General features: G+C 41.5%; 1 protein-coding gene across 5 annotated transcripts in view; it reads left to right on the top strand.

Annotated features, from left to right (window-relative positions):
- The window catches only part of CDC42BPA (CDC42 binding protein kinase alpha), a 212,196-nt gene that overhangs the window by 113,084 nt on the left and 79,934 nt on the right, over positions 1–19,178 (top strand). For all 5 annotated transcript variants that reach the window (XM_038760800.1, XM_038760799.1, XM_038760801.1 and 2 more), the window contains exons 6-11: positions 7,814–7,907; positions 9,238–9,438; positions 10,402–10,650; positions 13,766–13,845; positions 14,504–14,670; positions 15,795–15,917. In XM_038760800.1, the coding sequence (XP_038616728.1) occupies positions 7,814–7,907; positions 9,238–9,438; positions 10,402–10,650; positions 13,766–13,845; positions 14,504–14,670; positions 15,795–15,917 (914 nt within the window). The remainder of the gene's footprint in view (positions 1–7,813; positions 7,908–9,237; positions 9,439–10,401; positions 10,651–13,765; positions 13,846–14,503; positions 14,671–15,794; positions 15,918–19,178) is intronic.

The raw sequence follows: 19,178 nt of genomic DNA on the forward strand, positions 1-19,178 counted from the left end.
AACCCTATCATCATCTAGTTGTAATTTGGATTGTTTTTTTAGATGCATTGCCTTCTTCTGGTTCCCATGGAACCTCCTGGCCATTTTTCTGTCCACTCACTCTACTTTGTGTGATCTTTCTGTAATTTTTCACCATGAGCATGGCACTTTATCACCCGGAAGAGCTGTGAAAATAAAACCAATCCTAGAATTGATCTCTGGGAGAATTTCCTTCTGTCCCCTCCTGTAACTACATTTCTCAAAAAGAACCTCTCCCATTCTAGTTACTCCGATGTAAGAGATATGAATTGGTTAACTGATTATGGTATTTAAGTGCTTACTATATGCCTGTGTCCAGAAAAGGGCTGTTCCTCTCTGTCTAGTATTCTATGACAGAAAATTCCCTCCAATTCAATCAATCAATCAATCAATCGTATTTATTGAGCGCTTACTATGTGCAGAGCACTGTACTAAGCGCTTGGGAAGTACAAATTGGCATCACATAGAGACAGTCCCTACCCAACAGTGGGCTCACAGTCTAAAAGGGGGAGACAGAGAACAGAACCAAACATACCAACAAAATAAAATAAGTAGGATAGAAATGTACAAGTAAAACAAATAAATAAATAAATAAATAAATAGAGTAATAAATATGTACAACCATATATACATATATACAGGTGCTGTGGGGAAGGGAAGGAGGTAAGACGGGGGGATGGAGAGGGGGACGAGGGGGAGAGGAAAGAAGGGGCTCAGTCTGGGAAGGCCTCCTGGAGGAGGTGAGCTCTCAGCAGGGCCTTGAAGGGAGGAAGAGAGCTAGCTTGGCGGATGGGCAGAGGGAGGGCATTCCAGGCCCGGGGGATGACGTGGGCCGGGGGTCGATGGCGGGACAGGCGAGAGCGAGGTACAGTGAGGAGATTAGCGGTGGAGGAGCGGAGGGTGCGGGCTGGGCAGTAGAAGGAGAGAAGGGAGGTGAGGTAGGAGGGGGCGAGGGGATGGAGAGCCTTGAAGCCCAGGGTGAGGAGTTTCTGCCTGATAAAATTCATCAATTTTAAAAAAGTTTTGGTTTGGAACCTCATGAAAGGCTTTTTAAAAAATCTGAATGGATTATGTGATAATAGGTCTATCAGTTCCCCTTTTCCCACATGCTCTTGGACCTCTTCAAAGAAATCCAGCATATCAGCAGCAGATTTCCCCATACATAACTATGTTGCCTTTTCCCTATTAGGTTTTGTGTACCTCTGATCCCAAGATCGATGATAATTCCTCACTTTTTCCTGGGTAGAAGTGAGACTCGCTAGTCTTTAATCCTTACAGTTATTCCAGAGCCCTTTTTGTAGAGGGGAGTTGTATTGATGAGCTGCCAGTTTGGTTTCAGTGGCTGGTTCCTCTCCGAATACACATCCCACCGGCACCTCATGGCCCTACTGCTAACGAATCAAGCAACCAATGGTATTTATTGAGTGCTTACTATGTGCAAAGCCCTGTGCTAAGCACCAGGGAGAGTACTGGTACAGGGAGAGAATTGGTAGACACGTTCCCTGCTCAGAGTGCAAGCCCCTTCCTCTTTGGATGATCACTTTTGTGTGTGTTGAGATTCTGGAGCCCTAGCTACCTCTAGCTACATCCCAAGTTCATTGGTCAGGTCTATAAACCACGTTGTCTGTCGCCATGGTAACAGATGGGTGAATCCAATCTACAGGGTCATTTCCTTCTTTTTCCAGTTGCATTGAGAAGCAGTGTGATTCAGCGGAAAGAGCACAGGCTTGGGAGTCGGAGGTTGTGGGTTCTAATCCCGGCTCCCCCACTTGTCAGCTGTGTGACTTTGGGCAGGTCACTTAACTTCTCTGTGCCTCAGTTACCTCATCTGGATAATGGGGATTAAGACTGTGAACCCCATGTGGGACAACCTGATGACCTTGTATCTACCCCAGCACCTAGCGCAGTGCTTGGCACGTAGTAAGCACTTAACAAATACTGTAATTATTATGTTATCCTTTCCTGGGGCTCTCTTTCTCGTCAACCCCAAGAGAGTTGCCCTGAGGAGAAATGGAACTGCTCCATAATCTTTGAACTTCACCCCACCCTCAGCCCCACAGTACTTATGTACATATCTATAAATTACTTATATGAATGTCTGCCTCTCCCTCTAGACTATAAGCTTGTTGTGGGCAGGGAACATGTCTACCAACTCTGTTGTACTCTCCCAAGCATTTATGCGGTGCTCTGCATGCAGTAAGTGCTCAATAAATACCATTGATTGACTAGATGAGTAAACTTTGTATGTTCAGTAACTAGTCATAAATTGCTCATTGTGGGCTGGGAACATGTTTACTAACTCTGTTGTATTGTACTTTCACAAGTAGTGCTTAGTACAGTGCTCTGTTCAGTGTAAGCACTGGATAAATATAATTGAGTGGTGTGTGATTTAATTTTCATGACTTTTATAATAACTAGCACAGAGAAGTTCCCATACCAGACTGCTTCGTGCTGGGATTATTTGTGTTGTTTTTGTTCCCATAGCTGCAGACTCTGCTTTTAGTAGCAGCAAGGGTGGCAAAGCCCAGCTTGTTTCTTCAGAAGGGAGGAATGCCTTTCACACCCTTTTCTTGAGAGGATCTTTTGGGTCTCTCTCCCCCCCACCTTCTTAACCAATCAGTGGTATTGAGCATTTAATCAGTCAATCAATGGTATTTATTGAGCACTTAGTATGTGCAGAGCACTGTAAGCATTTGGGAGAGCACTGTCAGCAGAACTCTACTAAGTCCTTGGAGAGTACATTAGAGTTAGTAGGCCTAACCCTTACCCTCATGGAGCTTACAATCTTCTTTCCCCCTCATTGGCCTGTTGCCCTGTTTCTACTACTCCTCCCCTTCAACATTCCGCCTTTTTAAAGTAACAGGGCTTGCTCTTCAGAGAGGTGGAGCATTTCGAAAGGTAGAGGTAACAATTACACTCAATGCCATAAAAAAGTCTCTAGCTTGAAACATTGAAGTTCTGTGGTTATTGTGCATTGTGCGTAAAGCTACACACAGGGATTTTAATCTTACTATTGCTAGATATCTATTCGTCTTCCATGTCATCTTTTCCATTACAGATCTCCTATGAATCAAAATTTATAAGTTAAAAACTTTTTTTGAACTGAAATGTGGTAGTCCAAGGTCTTTACTACGTAGTAAGCATTGATGGTTTCGGTTTGCCAGCTTTTGAGAGAGGTGATTGTCACTTGTAAATTGCTACAAGAGTGCGACCGTACACCACCAGAAGATCTTTGTAAATGACTTCAGGAGAGCAGCTGAAAGAGCCCAGAAGGACCTTTTGCTTTAGGTTTGGTTAAGTCCTGGAGTGGAGAAGTCTTTGTACTTTATTTAAGCCTGGTGTGGGGAAATATTTATCATGAGCTGAATGAGTTCAGTAAATGAAAGACCCACAAGCACCATCTGGCTCCACAACAGTGTTATTAATACTGTTCTTTGTATTTAATAACTTTCATCTCAGGATTAATGCCCTCAGCATACTTCTCAAGACATGTCTGGCATGTGAACGAAGTGGTTGCCATCAGTAATATCACATTTTATTTTCGGATATCAAAGCCTAAACATCCAAGACCAGAATTTAATCCGGATTTACCCTTGGATTTTAAAGCACCAGATGAGCATGGGAAGTGGGAAAGAGAAACCAGGAGTGGGGCTAGGTAGGAGCAGGTCCTGGAGAAAGTGAGCCCACTGTTGTGTAGGGACTGTCTCTATATGTTGCCACCTTGTACTTCCCAAGCGCTTAGTACAGTGCTCTGCACACAGTAAGCGCTCAATAAATACGATTGATTGATTGATTGAGAACTGCAGTGGGGAAATCAGAAGTAGAGCCAGGCAATGCCAAAGCAAAAGAGGTATTGCCAGGGGTTGCAACAACAGGGTAGCAGCATGGCCTAGTGGAAAGAGCACAGACCCACGAGTCAGAGGACCTGGGTTCCAATCCCGACTGCCATTTGTCTGCTCTGTGACCTTAGGCAACTCACTTAACTTCTCTGTGCCTCAGTTACCTCCCCTGTGAAATGGGGATTAAAACTTTGAGCCCCATGTGGGTCAAGGGCTGTGTCCAACCTGATTAGCTTGTATCTATCCCAATGTTTAGTACAGTGCCGGGCACACAGTAAGCGTTTAACAAATGCAATTCTTTAAAAAAAGCTAAATATGGTAGTGTTCCAGGTTATAAGTGACTGTGCTGGCCCATCAATCAGTTGTATTTATTGAGCACTTACTGTTTGCAGAGAGGAAGCAGCGTGGTTCAGTGGAAAGAGCACGGGCTTTGGAGTCAGAGGTCAGGGGTTCAAATCCTGGCTCCGCCGATTGTCAGCTGTGTGACTTTGGGCAAGCCACTTAACTTCGCTGTGCCTCAGTTACCTCATCTGTAAAATGGGGATTAAGACTGTGAGCCCCCCGTGGGACAACCTGATCACCTTGTAACTTCACCAGCACTTAGAACAGTGCTTTGCACATAGAAAGTGCTTAATAAATGCCATCATTTTATTATTATTATTATTATTATTATTATTGTACTAAGTGCAGGGGAGAATACAATATAACAGTATAACAGACATTATTGTCTGGCCCATGGCAGGTAATGATTTGTTGGTGCCAGTGATCATTCCAGTAATGGGTTAATTGTGTAGCTAACAAATTGATTGCATCATCAATTAACTAATCATTGTCCCAACGTCCTATCATTAGAGAAATATGCAAGAGTATCTTGTACTAGTTCCAACACATAGGGTGGTTGGTGCATAGTAAGCACTGAACAAACGCTGTTAATATCATTATTATGATGATGATGGTACTTTAGATTGCAGCCACAATTTTGTATTTGAAGTGGCTTTACAGGTGAAGAATAACGTCTATCAGTTTTGTTTCGATTGTGTGGTTGAATTCAGCCTTTGGTTCCAAGCTTATATTAGCCTAGAATAAACTGTGTATTTTATAGGGTGTTACAATGCGGTAGCATAATTCAGTATGAAAATTATTTTGTTCCCTCACTTTTATATTTCCCCTTCATGTTGGCAATATCTACTTTGTCCAGCTGATGAGCTTATTGTTTAGTCTTGCTACTGCAGAATGGTTAACTTGCTGTTAACATGGAGTGATTTGCCATTTTGACCTCCCCAAGTGTCCTCAACCAAGTCTTGTGAAGGTTTTCCTATTTTTGGCACACCAGCTGCTAAAAACATATGAAACGCTTCTGTCCTATCCATGGATTTGCAAGCTGGTGGTTTCATTAGTTGAAACGTGCTAGAGGAAACTTCTCAGGGATTGTGGGAATCCTTCATTTATTTTCCTGATGGCAGTACTGTGGCTTTGGTTTTCCTAAATGTCAGAAAAATTTAGGAAGTTTCATTCCCTGTTCCCCAAACGCTGAAAGTGTGGGTAGTCTTGCTTAGTAGCTAAAGAATGAAGTTCCTTCAATAAGAGGCCCAATGCCACTGCTCCTTGCAAACAGGTGAGACCTTTACTTTGTTGGTAGAAGCAGCATGGACTAGTGGAAGGAGCACAAGCCTGGGAGTTAGAGGACCTGCGTTCTAATTCCAGCTTTGCCATTTGTCTGCTGTGTGACCTTGGGAAAGTCACTTCACTTTTCTGTGCCTCAGATTTCCATATCGGCAAAATGGAGATTCAGTACCTGTTCCCCCTCTTACTTGGATTGTGAGTCCCATGTGAGTCAGGGACTGTGCCCAACCTGACTATCTTGTATCTACCCCAGTGCTTGGGATAGTGCTTGGTACATTGTAAGCGCTTAACAAATACTATTGTTATTAGTATTATTATTGGGCAGGGGTTGCATTGTACACTTCCATGTGCTTAGTACAGTGCTCTGCACACAGTGCTCACTAAATATGGTTTATTATTGTTATTATTGTTGATCTAGGAATGACCCAGGCCGACCCACAGTAATAGGTGGCAACACATTTTGCCGACTCCTCCGTCATTTACTGTGAGAAAGGAAGAGGAAGAGAGGATTTTGGCACTTTTAGCTTTAGAAATACGTGCTAAGGTGACAGTGAGTGGTAAAGGAGCATCTTCCACCATTGTTGGTGTTCCCATACCCTGGGCATCTATCAGCTGTATCCCATCCAGTGGTCATCTCTATGTGAGGCACAGTGAGAATCATATTAAAGGGAGGATCTAGCATCCGAGACGGTGCTTTCTTCCTCCATGGATCTGGGTGCCAGAAGGACCTGGGTTCTAATCCCTGCTCTGCCACTTGTCTGCCGTGTAACCTTGGGCAAGTCGCCTCACTTTTCTGTGCTTCTGTTATCTCATCTGTAAAATGGGGATTAAGACTGCAAGCTCCATGTTGCGCTTAGTCCAGTGCTCTGCACACAGTAAGCGCTAAATAAATACGATTGAATGAATGAATGAATGTTTGTACGTATTTATTACTCTATTTACTGGTATATATTCTATTTTGTTAATATGTTTTGTTTTGTTGTCTGTCTCCCCCTTATAGGCTGTGAGCCCACTGTTGGGTAGGGACCATCTCTAGATGTTGCCAAACTGTACTTCCCAAGCGCTTAGTACAGTGCTCTGCACACAGTAAGCGCTCAATAAATACAATTGAATGAATGAATGAATGTTGGACCGGGACTGTGTCCAACCTGATGAGCTCATATCTATCCCAGTGCTTAGTACTGTGTCTGGCATAAAGTAAGCACTTAACAAATACCATATATTATTATTATTATTATCATTCTGCTGTCAGTCCCCTGTTTACCCCTGCCACTGCCTTCTATCTTTTGGGATCCCAATTCCCTGCGGGGATATGAGATTCAATGGCTCATAAGAGGAATTATTTTACTGGTCACTTGTGATTGCCTAGGGAGATTTTTTTAAAAACTCTTCTGGTTGGCCCTTATGACCATAGTGCTTTTTCCCCCCCCCCAGAAATTGTTTATTTTTAATCTATCGGGAATTCATTTTACTCATTTGGGCATGGAAATCTTTTGTTTTTGTGGGTTTTTTTTCTTAAACTCAAAACCTTACCCTAATCAAGGTGGGCTAGTCTTTTCTGTTAGCCTCGTAATGTCGTTTAAGCATTCCTTACCTTAACAGAGAGTTGTAGATGCTGATGTTACTTGTCTTTGACAGATGTGAACTTCAAGCACAATAAAAAATTATTTAAGGAACAATGCGTTTTAGTATAATTTACTGTAGTTTTAGAAGGGAGGAGTAAAATCACAGTGTTTTTCTGTGCTGGATTGTGGGGGGTTTTATTTGTGTGGATTTCAGATATGTGGATTTTAGGTTTCCACTGTGCCTATTGGACAGAATGCTCTTGGGGGAATTAAGGAATGTTCTTCCACCTTGTGTTCTGGCCTGAGAAATATGCATTGTGCTGTTGGAAAAACAGTTAAACAGTTGTCTGCATACCTGCAGTAAAGGTCAAGATGTGAGTAATTACAGAGCAAATTTTGATTAACTCTGGGTTCTCCAGGAAACTGGCTGAATTCTATGAAAACACTTACAAGGACGTGTCATTCCTTTAAGTAAACCCAATTCTACAATAATATGTTTTCAGTACTTGTTTTGGCTTCTGTTAAAGTGCGTTCATCCTATAACAGTACAGCAGGAAGTCGGAAGAAAGAGTTTATGCTCGTGTGTGGTATCGGAGGCGGTATTAAGGCACAGGTTTTCTTTAACATGGGACTTATCAAGAATCTAAACCCCACGGTGTAAGAGAGCTGAGTGTGATGCTAAGGAAGTAATTGTAGCCTTGTTTTACAGAATAGCATCTCATGTATGATTTCTTCAATTTAAGTGAGAAATAATTCACTGTTTTTCAGGGATATTAAGCCTGATAACATCCTAATGGATATGAATGGGCACATCCGATTAGCAGACTTTGGTTCCTGTCTGAAATTGATGGAAGATGGAACGGTAAATGAGAAATTGTGATGTCTACTCAGATTTTTTGTGTTCTCTTTTCTTTCCTGAATTTTGGTCTGAACCATCCCTTGACATTGTTGTTACACTAGTAAGGGTGTATATGTAAAGCCAATTTTCATATTTTTAAGTGATAGTATTTGCTTTAATGCATGTGCTTATACTTTTGCCTTGAAGATACGCCATTTCCCACCCTCCAATGTGAAAAATATCCCCAATTATTCCTTCAGTACACAAACCACCTGATTCACAGATGCTTCAAGTCAGGCCCATACAGGATCTTCTCCTTATCCTCCTTTCCACTCCCTTCCCCCCTGCTTTTTTAATGGTATTTGTTAAGCAATTACTATGTGCCAAACACTGTTCTAAGCCCCTTCCAAGTTGTACAGCAAAAGTTAGAAGACAACCAGCCTGTTGTCTTCACTTTAAAGTTTCCCAACATAGAAATACACTGGGTAAGGTATAAGATATTATACAGAGATCAGTTCTGTGTATCTTATATTGTGACTGCCTGAAAATCCAACTCATTATGAAATACAATTGTGTTTTGGAGAATTTGTGATGAATTTATAGTGAAAAATTTCAGTTTCATACATTTGGAATTTATACAGTAGCACAAGTTTGGAACCTGTTTAGCAGAGTTTCTTAAATATCACCCATTCTGCCATCAATAAGAGACAGGTAATTAGAGATTATCCCCTGTTTCAGCTCTCACCCATGTGTCTAATCCTTGGCTCTTGACAGTGGTAGCTCTTTCATGATTTCTTTTTGTAGACATGAGTGATTAAGTGTGAATCATATTATATTATTATTATCATCCCCCTCCTTCCTCTCCCCCTCTTGTCCCTCTCCATCCCCCCGACTTACCTCCTTCCCTTCCCCACAGCACCTGTATATATGTATATATGTTTGTACGTATTTATTACTCTATTTATTTTACTTGTACAGATCTATTCTATTTATTTTATCTTGTTAATATGTTTTGTTTTGTTCTCTGTCTCCCCCTTCTAGACTGTGAGCCCACTGTTGGGTAGGGACCATCTCTATATGTTGCCAACCTGTACTTCCCAAGCACTTAGTACAGTGCTCTGCACACAGTAAGCGCTCAATAAATACAATTGATTGATTAAAGGAATCTGCCCTTCTAAGTTTCTGGAGCAGTGTTCATATTAAAAAAAATCATTTTGTGCTCTGCTGGGCAAAGGATGAAGTTAGGGTGAAATGATCACTTCTGCAATTCGGGAAATGATCAAAATGAATTCATCATTTCCAACTACCTAATTTCCGTGATGCTGCTAAATGAATCAAATGTCTCCTTCCTCAGGTCCAGTCTTCAGTGGCCGTTGGAACTCCTGATTACATATCCCCTGAAATCCTGCAGGCCATGGAAGATGGGAAAGGAAAGTATGGACCCGAGTGTGACTGGTGGTCCTTGGGCGTCTGCATGTATGAAATGCTGTATGGAGAGACACCATTTTATGCAGAATCTCTGGTGGAGACATACGGAAAGATCATGAACCACAAAGTTAGTGAGCTTTCTCTCCCTCCTCTCCCTCCCGAGCTGCCGCCCACCACCACCACCACCAACACACACACACACACACCACACCACACCACACCACACCACACCCCACCGCACCCCCCTTCCTTTCAGGGTTTAGTGTGAAGTCATATTATGTCCTTAAAAGTATTCTCTGGAAGTTCAGCTAAAGAAATGGGGGACAGGGTAAACATGGATAATGAAAATCCACAGAAACCTCAGCCCAGGGACCTCACAAGGCCCTGTGAATGCAGTGACTTAAGGTCCAGGCATAAGCAGATGCTCTCACTGGGCAGGGAAAAATGTAGTAGCAACTACAGAGATTGTTTTCTAAAGAAAAAGAATTTCTGGAGAAAGTTTTCTTTGATAAAATGGGATTTGCCTGAATCAAAGTGCTCTGATTTGAGTTTTCCCTCCTGTCCATACCCGTGTACACCCTCTGATGGAGCTCTTAATCCATAGTGGAAAATGCCAAAATGTGGGAAGGAGGATTAGGGAAAAAAATAGCGAGGGGTCTTAAATCCAATAGATGATAATTATTATTACTATTATTATCACTACTGCAATGTGCCAAGCACTGTTCTAAGCACTGGGGCAGATTCAAGATGATCAGATTGGACACAGTCCCTCGTCCACATGGAGATTGTAGTGTACATGGGAGGGAGTGAGGTTTAATCCCCATTTTCCAGTTGAGGAAACAGAGGCAAACAGAAGTGAAGTGACTTGCCCAAGATCACATAGCAGACAAGTGGCAGAGCCAGATTAGAACCCAGGTTTTCTGACTCCTAGGCCTGTGCTTTTGCCTCTTGGCCACGCTGCTTCCTCTAGCAACCCTTGAAGAGTTGCTTGTAACTGCGTCAGAATTCATGAGTCATAATAAGACGTTGGGGGTGGTGGAAGCTATTTTTTTCTATTTCATTTTTCTCCTCTTTTACTCTTACTTAAAAGGAGAGGTTTCAGTTTCCGGCTCAAGTGACAGACGTATCTGAGAGTGCGAAGGACCTCGTTCGCAGACTCATTTGCAGCAGAGAACATCGACTTGGGCAAAATGGGATTGAAGACTTTAAGAATCACCCATTTTTCGTTGGCATTGATTGGGATAACATTCGGAACTGTGAAGCACCTTATATCCCAGAAGTCAGCAGTCCTACGGACACATCAAACTTTGATGTGGATGATGATTGTTTAAAGAATTCTGTATGTATAACTGGTTCCTTCCAGGTTACCTTTCCTTGTTTGAGTTTTGACAGACTTCAGACATGTTTTCCTTACTGTTTCATCCAGCTCGTCATCACATAGGATTTGTTCCGTGGCCTAAACAATCCTTTCCATAGCAGTTTACCTTTGAGTGTATTTCCAGGCACCTGGTAGAGTGCTCTGCACACAATCAGTGCTCAATAAATTCCATAGTTGATGGCACTGTTAGTATTTATTGAGCACTTATGTGTGCATGATGAATCACTGATAAACAATTAAACAATTCCTGTTAAATGCTTGTACTTTGTCAAGAAATAAGTACTGGATTAGTTGGTATGACCAGTGCTCTGCGACTCAACCACATGTCATGCGCTTAGTACAGTGCTCTGCACACAGTAAGCACTGTATAAATGTGATTGAATGAATGTTGGCATATAAATGCTCCTCTACCAAGGTTAAAACAAAAGTAATCAACTTTTTTGAATGGTACTTATTAAGCACTTATTATGTGCCAGGCATTGTACTAAGTGTTGGAGTAGATAAAAGCTAGTCAGGTTGAACACAGTCTCTGTCCCACAGGAGGCTCACAGTCTAAGCCCTCTAGACAGTAAGCTCTTTGTGGGCAGGGACTGTGTCTGTTTAATGTTATAGTGTACTCTCCCAAGTGCTTAGTACAGTGCTCTGCACACAGTGAGCGCTCAATAAATACGCTTGACTGACTGACTAACCTTTCCCTTTCCCCTGTTCAGTGCTGAACTGTTGTGCTTTCCTTTCATCTTTTCTTTCAATCATATTTTCCTCAGCAAGTCTAAATTCCTTTCTTTGGACCTCTGCTCTATTTGTGCATAAAACTGTGATTAATTCTTTTCCTTCAACTTTTTCTGGAAAAGCAAAACTCAAGCTTGCGCTTTACCAATATACAGGGACAATTCTGTTCTCCCAAGGGTATTGTTTTTGGCTCACTCCCTTTAATTTAATTTCCTAATGTGTCCTCAGTTTATATTGTAAAAACTGTGCTTTCTGACATTGTACCTACCCGAAAGCTGCAGTAACCCACATTGCAATATTGGTCAATTGATTCTCCTCTGGGAAACCCAGGAGGGGTTTACAAGCGTGAGTCTTGGGGAAACCATCTTGGGCAAGCAGTGGAGTATTTTGCTAACCTGATTTGCAAAACAGCTCTGGGGAATTTCCAGGGGCTGCGCCTGCACCAAATATTTGAGCAAAACCCTCACCTAGATTCAGCCAGCAGACTTCTTTCTATAGGGACTTCATACCTAATCACTTGGCTTTTACCCTCTGCATGACTTGTGCTTTGGCCTTTTTTTCCAAGTGGTTCCTCAAGGGAGCCCAGACTCTTAGTTAACTGAAATTGAACCAGTCCGTCCCTTTCGTGCAGCATAGTGCAAAGCAAGTCTCTTACTCTATGATGATAGAACTCTGGCCGACTGATAGCAGGAAAGACTGATAGGAAATAATTTCCAGCATTGGGCCTTGTCTTCAAGAATGGTCCTGTAGTTACATAGAAAGTCTATTATGTGACAGGAAAAAAATAGAAGCATCATTATTTTGAGGGGCTTTGTAGGTTAGTCCTCTAAATTTGAGGGATTGCAAATATTACACAATCATTGCATGGTTGCATATTATTTAAAAAGAGTTTCTATCATCTGCTGTGCATTTCCCCAAAATCCATAAATCCCTAAAATATGGAAAAGTCAGAATTAGTAAATCAGGGGTTGAGACTTAGCAATTTGAAGAAGGGGCTTAATGTTTTGAAGTTAAAAGTAATTTTCCATCAAGAACAAGGTCTGCACCAGGAGTCTTCATGTTGACTCATCAGGTTGTTACCCTCCCCACATTTTAGCTGCACTCAGTTGATTTTCCTAAGTGTGGTGTGAAAACAAGGGAATCATCTACCGAAAGCTTTGGAAGAAAGACATTAAATTGCTGTTTCTCCCACAAGGATCGTCAACAAACTGTCTTCATAATTATAAAAATTCCTCTTAGGGATTTAGTAAACATAGATTGTGTTCACAGTCCAAAAATGTAGCCGGGGCGTGTAAATTAATCTCATGACCCTAGACATTTCCAGTTGAAATATGGACCACATTGTTCAAAAGAAAGGAATGCAAAAGTCACAGAAATGTTCCCTTATTGACAGTTAACTGCTACATTTTGGAAATTTCTGGGTCCATTGCAGATGACAGGAGCTCATAGTCTAGTGGGAAAGGAGACCATAAAATAAATTACAGCCAGAGGAAGCAAAGGAGTGCAAGGGTTTGTACGTGAGGGCCCCAGGGCAAGTTCAGTTAGAGTGGAGGTTCTAGGTTAGGGCACAATTCATTCATTCATTCATTCAGTCATATTTATTGAGCACTTTCTGTTTACAAAGCAATGTACTAAGCACTCGGGAGAGTACCATGTAGCATAAACAGACACATTCCATGCCGACAATGAGCTTACAATAGGAGACGAACATTGAAACATTGAAACAGAGTGCTTTGAAAGTTATAAGAGGGTCATTTTTAGAAAGTACTAGGGACAGGATGGTGGGCTGAAGTAGTAGAATTCCAAAGCCAAAGAAGCAGGCACGGAAGATTATTCTAGCTGCAGTGTGAGTAATACTTTGGAAGCTGGAAGGAAGATGAGCAAAAACAAGGTTACAATAGGCCAGGTGTGAGATGACCAGACGAGACAGGCATTTGTGAGCATGCCCAGTTTTAATGTCTAATGTATTCATTATGAGCCAGATTCCATCCTGAATAATGGTATGAGAACTGCCAAATGAAACAGAGTCTGGTATTAAGTGGAAATGTTAAATGCAGAAATACTATCTGAGGGTATAAGCAATAGTTGTATGTTTTTGCACTCCAAATTCAAAGATGTCTCTATTGACAATGAGATCCTATCAAAAGGTACAAACATAAATGAGAGGACGACAGCAGTCGAGAGAGATAGTTAAATTTGTCTCAAGAATCCTAGTGATTGAACTTTTCTAAATCTTGTGAATGAGCCTTATTGATATTATAAAATGAAATGTTACAAACTAATGTCTGTGACTCAACCTTCAGGTGATGCTTGTGTCTCACTTACCAGATGTTCTTTCCTTCTTTAGGAGACAATGCCCCCACCAACCCACACCGCGTTTTCCGGTCACCATCTGCCATTTGTTGGTTTTACATACACTAGTAGCTGGTAGGTATTGAAAAATGAAGGGCTTAAAATCCAAACTGTTGTTCCACAGGTCTGTGTAAAAGTAGGGGTGCTGAAACTAAATTGCACCCCATCTTTGGAAAAATGAAATGCCGTTGACATATATTTATTTACTGCTGTTCAGAGTGTTTGAGGTTTGGCATGAAAAGGTACACTCTAGTTCAGATAATGTCGACTCCTTTTTTGAAGCTGGAAGAAGATTTGATTATACATTCTAATTGCTGGGAAATTGTCCCATTTTTCTGTGAATTTCTACAAGGTGACAACCCGTTATCATTTAAGTGCAAGTGGTAGTAAGTGCATTTCTAAAGAAAACTACAAATGGAGGTAATGGAGTAATTGGAATTTGTTCATATTGTTGGGCTGTTTAAAATTGATTTAGAAAAATGATGTTGTATGCTCTCTCAGGGAATTTCAGTTGCAGTGTCAGTTGGTTAAGCCTATTTGAGACTTGGAAATTTTGGCCTTGCATTTTTGTAAATGCTTCTACTCGATAATAGTCAAGCAGTAGTTTTCACAACCATTCTCATAGATGGCACGGGTTAATTGACGACATGAACTGTAAATTGTGATAAGGTGATTTTCATTCTAATTAAGATCTATTTCATATTTGAACCAACTGTTTTCCCATTTTCCTCAGTGTTCTTTCGGACCGAAGTTGTTTAAGAGTGACAGCTGGGCCCCCCTCAATGGACCTTGATGTTAATGTTCAGAGGACTCTAGAGGACAGTTTAGCAACTGAAGCCTATGAAAGGAGAATAAGACGCCTTGAGCAAGAGAAACTTGAACTCAGCAGAAAGCTTCAAGGTAAAGAATTTTAAAAACAACTTTATCCTTGTTTTGAGTTGGGTGGTTAAGTCTATAAAAAGACTTGTTTTCTTACCAGCTGAAGATTTTTTAAGAATTTTCTGGGCTGTTTTTCCACTAGCTTGGAATCCCTTTATTATTTTTATTGACAATTGATACTGTTTGGCGTTTTCCTTAGTAGTTTCTCTGCATATAGTCTGTTAAACCCATGTTTAAATTTGCCAGTACTGAACCATGTTTATTTTAATGCTGGTACAAAAAGGTAGTGCTCATATAATATGAAAAATGTATGCTCATTAATATGGAAAATATATTTGTGCCTTGAGACGTACCATAGATGAATTGGTATTGTCTGTATGAGTATTACAGAAGGCTGTTATTCTAAAATCTTGGATTATCAAGGAGGTAGATCAAAAAATAATTTTAGGTCCCCCCAAAGATCCTAATTAAAGTGAAAAAACAAATATAACCTTTCCTTCATTGTGTGTGTGTGTGTGTGTGTGTGTGTGTGTGTGTGTGTGTGTGTGTGTGTAAATCAAGTACAGTAACAAGTACATTGCAGCTGTGTTGCAAGTACAATAATGCTTCATCAATTTGGACTCCACTAATTCAGAATGTCGTACAATTTGGATACGGTATCTAGTCTTTATTTTCTCTTTACTCTTTCTGTTGCTATTGAAAGCAGATTTTGATACAAAGTAGAAAATTTCCATGGTAGCCTGTGGATAACAGAGTTTCAGTTAGCACACAGTAGAAGACATAGAGATAGTGAAAGGAGCAAAGGAGAGCACTTTTTGTCCTATGCTAATTCCTTTTATGTGAAAGACTTAATTTTAGCCAGTGTTGTACCTAAATAAATATGTGGATGAAGAACCATTATATAATGGAAGAAGAACATGATTAAATTCACAGTGTAGGGTATGCATGTGTTTGTCTCATGTAGAATAGGCCTTTAAAATTTGTCATTCTTGTAGATATATACAATAGTCTGGTAAGTAAACTTCTGGGTCAGCAAAGTCCCCTAAGATTTTTCCATGTGTTAAGAAGTAATTCTGTTATTTTGGCACTTCCTAAGAAACTTGAGACTTTGTCAGGCCTCTCATTTTTCTCCCTTGTCTTTAAAGAGTCCACACAGACGGTCCAGGCGCTTCAGTACTCAACGGTGGATGGTCCGTTAACCGCAAGCAAAGATCTAGAAATAAAAACCTTAAAAGAAGAAATTGAAAAATTGAAGAAGCAAGTAACAGGTGTGTGCCTATAGCAATCGCGCTCATCGCCATCATGTTTTTTAAGCACATTCTGGGCACCGAAGATTGTACTATGTGTATGGGAGCATAAAGTGTCCGCTCTCAGGGAGTTCGCAATATGTAAGAGGAAACAGGTAGACTCAAATTATATACGTACAATAGGATCAGGAGTACAGTATGAATACAAAGATGGTTGGTCATAAAACGTGGCCCTCCAGGAAATCTCTATTTGGGCAGCCTTCTGACAGCCTAATGGACTCATTTTTTAAACAAGTCAAATAAATGGAACTATCACAGCATTTTTATTCCTTTAACCATAACTTGGACATTGGTTTAATGCTACAGTTTAAACTCAGTTCAGTCGAACTTGTCTTGTGTAAGCCACCCACCTCTGTTTATCATGCTTTTTGCAGTAATATCATTGGAAATGAATCAACCAGAGGTAGGCAGTGATCAGCAGCATGCTGAAACATGCCATGCAAACCATTCTGGCTGGCACGCCACTGCCCACTGATTTCAACAACTCTGGGTTTAAGCCCACTTCTCATCTGAAGGAATGGTTCTGAGATTCATGCCATCTAGGTCTCTCTTCTGCATGTCTCCCCTTCAGTGGGTAGCAGGGGCACCCCAGAGCCTTTGGAAAAGTGGCACAGGTCTCCAGAGCTACAGACCTGGAAGTAATAGTGATGGCTGCCCTGGTACCTTCTTCCCCTCTGATCACCTGGCATGTGCTCTGGTAACTTCCTGAGGCTGTTTTTTGTTGTTAATCAGTAAAGAGGGAAAAACAAGGGTGTATCACATGGCAGGTTGCCTTTAGGTTTTTGGAGGATCTGTAGGTACCAGTGACCATGTGGATATATAGACATGTTGGGAATGGACTGTCTGTATTCAGTATGTCCCTGCAGCCCCTAACTATAGCCTGCTGTTAGACTCCTGGGGAAGCCAGTTGGAAGCTGTGGTAGCAGATGGTTAGACGGGTATGAGGGAGGGAAAATCCTCATAATAATAATTATGGTATTTATTAAGCACTTTCTATGTGTCAAGCACTGTTCTAATTGCTCGGGTAGATAAGTGATAGGTCGGACACAGTCCTTGTCCCACATGGGGCTCACGGTCTAAGTAGGAGGGAGAGTGGGTATTGAATCCCCATTTTACAGTGGAGGAAACGGAAGCACAGAGAAGTGAAGTAGGTTGCCCAAGATCACCCAGCAAGCAAATTCATTCATTCAATCGTATTTATTGAGCGTTTACTGTGTGCAGAGCACTGTACTAAGCGTTTGGGAAGTACAAGTTGGCAACATATAGAGATGGTCCCTACCCAACAGTGGGCTCACAGTCTAGAAAGGGGAGACAGAGAACAAAACAAAACATATTAACAAAATAAAATAAATAGAATAAATATGTACAAATAAAATAGAGTAATAAATAAGTACAAACATATATACATATATACAGGTGCTGTGGGGAGGGGAAGGAGGTAAGGGTGGGATGGGCAGGGGGAGGAGGGGGAGAAGAAGGAGGGGGCTCAGTCTGGGAAGGCCTCCTGGAGGAGGTGAGCTCTCAGAACTGGAATTAGAACCGAGATCTTCTGACTCCCAGGCCGTTCTCTTTTCCACTAGGCCACACTGTTTCCCAGAGGCCCCTCAGTTAGCCATGAACTGATCACCTTTCCTTGGCTACTCTTGCCCCAAGGCCATTCCTTGAGGTAGCAGGGTTGTAGCTGGATAGGAGGGATTATGTTAGGGCCATATCCGCTCCTCCCAGTGAATCAATATATGGGACTGCCATCGCCCCAATCAGGGCTAAAGCTCTGACCCAGAGAGCTGCAAATCCAATCTATCTGTAGATGTCACCTGAGCACTTGGGTAAAATACATATTCATGTCTTAGGGTAGAGCATAATTCAAAAACAGTGTTGTTTTGGAAAATGGTTCTCATTCCAAGAAATGCAGAGTAAGTTCATCAGTGAACTCCAGCATCATCACCCACAGGTGCTTGGCTTGTACTACATTTCCGATAAATAGAAACACTTACTACACTTGATGGTTCACTGGCAGCAAGAGTGAAACAATGTAATTGTGCTGAATGTCTAGGACAAAACTGAAAGACACTGAAAAAGGTTACACAAAATACCAGAGGAAAGACCAGAGGTGATTTGCTTGAAGGGTTTTTTTAATGTGGCTTTGAAAAGCTCTCCTTTTCCATTAGGAAAGAATGTGGCTTTGATTGGTAGGGTCTTGCCCACTGCTAGGCTCTTAATTTTCAAAACACAGTCAAGTAGTTGGGGTCTAAGTTGGCCCAGGGGCATTGAAAAGTTTGGAAGTGCTCTGTCAGTTTGGTGGTGGCAGGGTTAGGGTGGAAACATCTTTTTTTTCTTGCCTACCATTTTCCCTCCTGTTGTTCTCTATTGATTTTACTGACCACCTCCTTAGACCTTATTAAAAGTATTTGATTTTTAATAGCACGATTTGGCTCAGGCAACTACTAAACGAATTTGGCTACCCAGAGAAGTTCATACAAGGCCTCCCTTAACTCTGTAAAGGCATAACTTGTGGCCTACCTGTAAGCCTCTAGCCATTACTGGGGAACAGAGATAGATTGGTCCAGCTTCCTAAGATCCAGCTTCCTAAGATACTTTCTTAAAAGTTGGATATTTTCCTCCTTACATTAACATGAATATGCCTAAATTCTTAGCCTTAATGACTACAAAACTGGCATATTTCAGAAATACATCCTAGATAGGCTTTTTCTGTCCTGATCTTTTATACTGTGAGGGAGGACTATGATTTAGTATGTTCCTGCTGCCTGGATTTTTGTGGGAGGAAAGACATTTGCCTGCATTTGATTAGAACAGTAGGAGAGTAGTGGGGGAGTGAAGAAGGGAAAGGGAGGAGAAAAATTGAAGCAAGAAAAGGAAAAGAACTTTAAGAAGTTACTGCCTCAGGAAAAGAAAACAAGAAATTAGAAAGCTGAGGCTTCTTTGGTGACCAGATATTTTGAGTTTGAAGTGAGGCATGGGGAGAAGGCTGAAAATGCAGGAGAGAGAGGAGAGAGAGAGAATAAAAACTCTGCCTTCAAACATGCCCATGTCTCTCCCATCCTAAAAAAACCCTCTCTTGACCCCACCTCACCTTCTAGTTACTGCACCATCTCCCTCCTACCATTCCTTTCCAAACTCCTTGAACGAGTCGTCTACACGCGCTGCCTCGAATTCCTCAACACCAACTCTCTCCTCCACCCCCTCCAGTCTGGCTTCCGTCCC

This window comes from Tachyglossus aculeatus, chromosome 19 (genome assembly GCF_015852505.1).
Source record: "Tachyglossus aculeatus isolate mTacAcu1 chromosome 19, mTacAcu1.pri, whole genome shotgun sequence".
Lineage (NCBI taxonomy): Eukaryota > Metazoa > Chordata > Mammalia > Monotremata > Tachyglossidae > Tachyglossus > Tachyglossus aculeatus.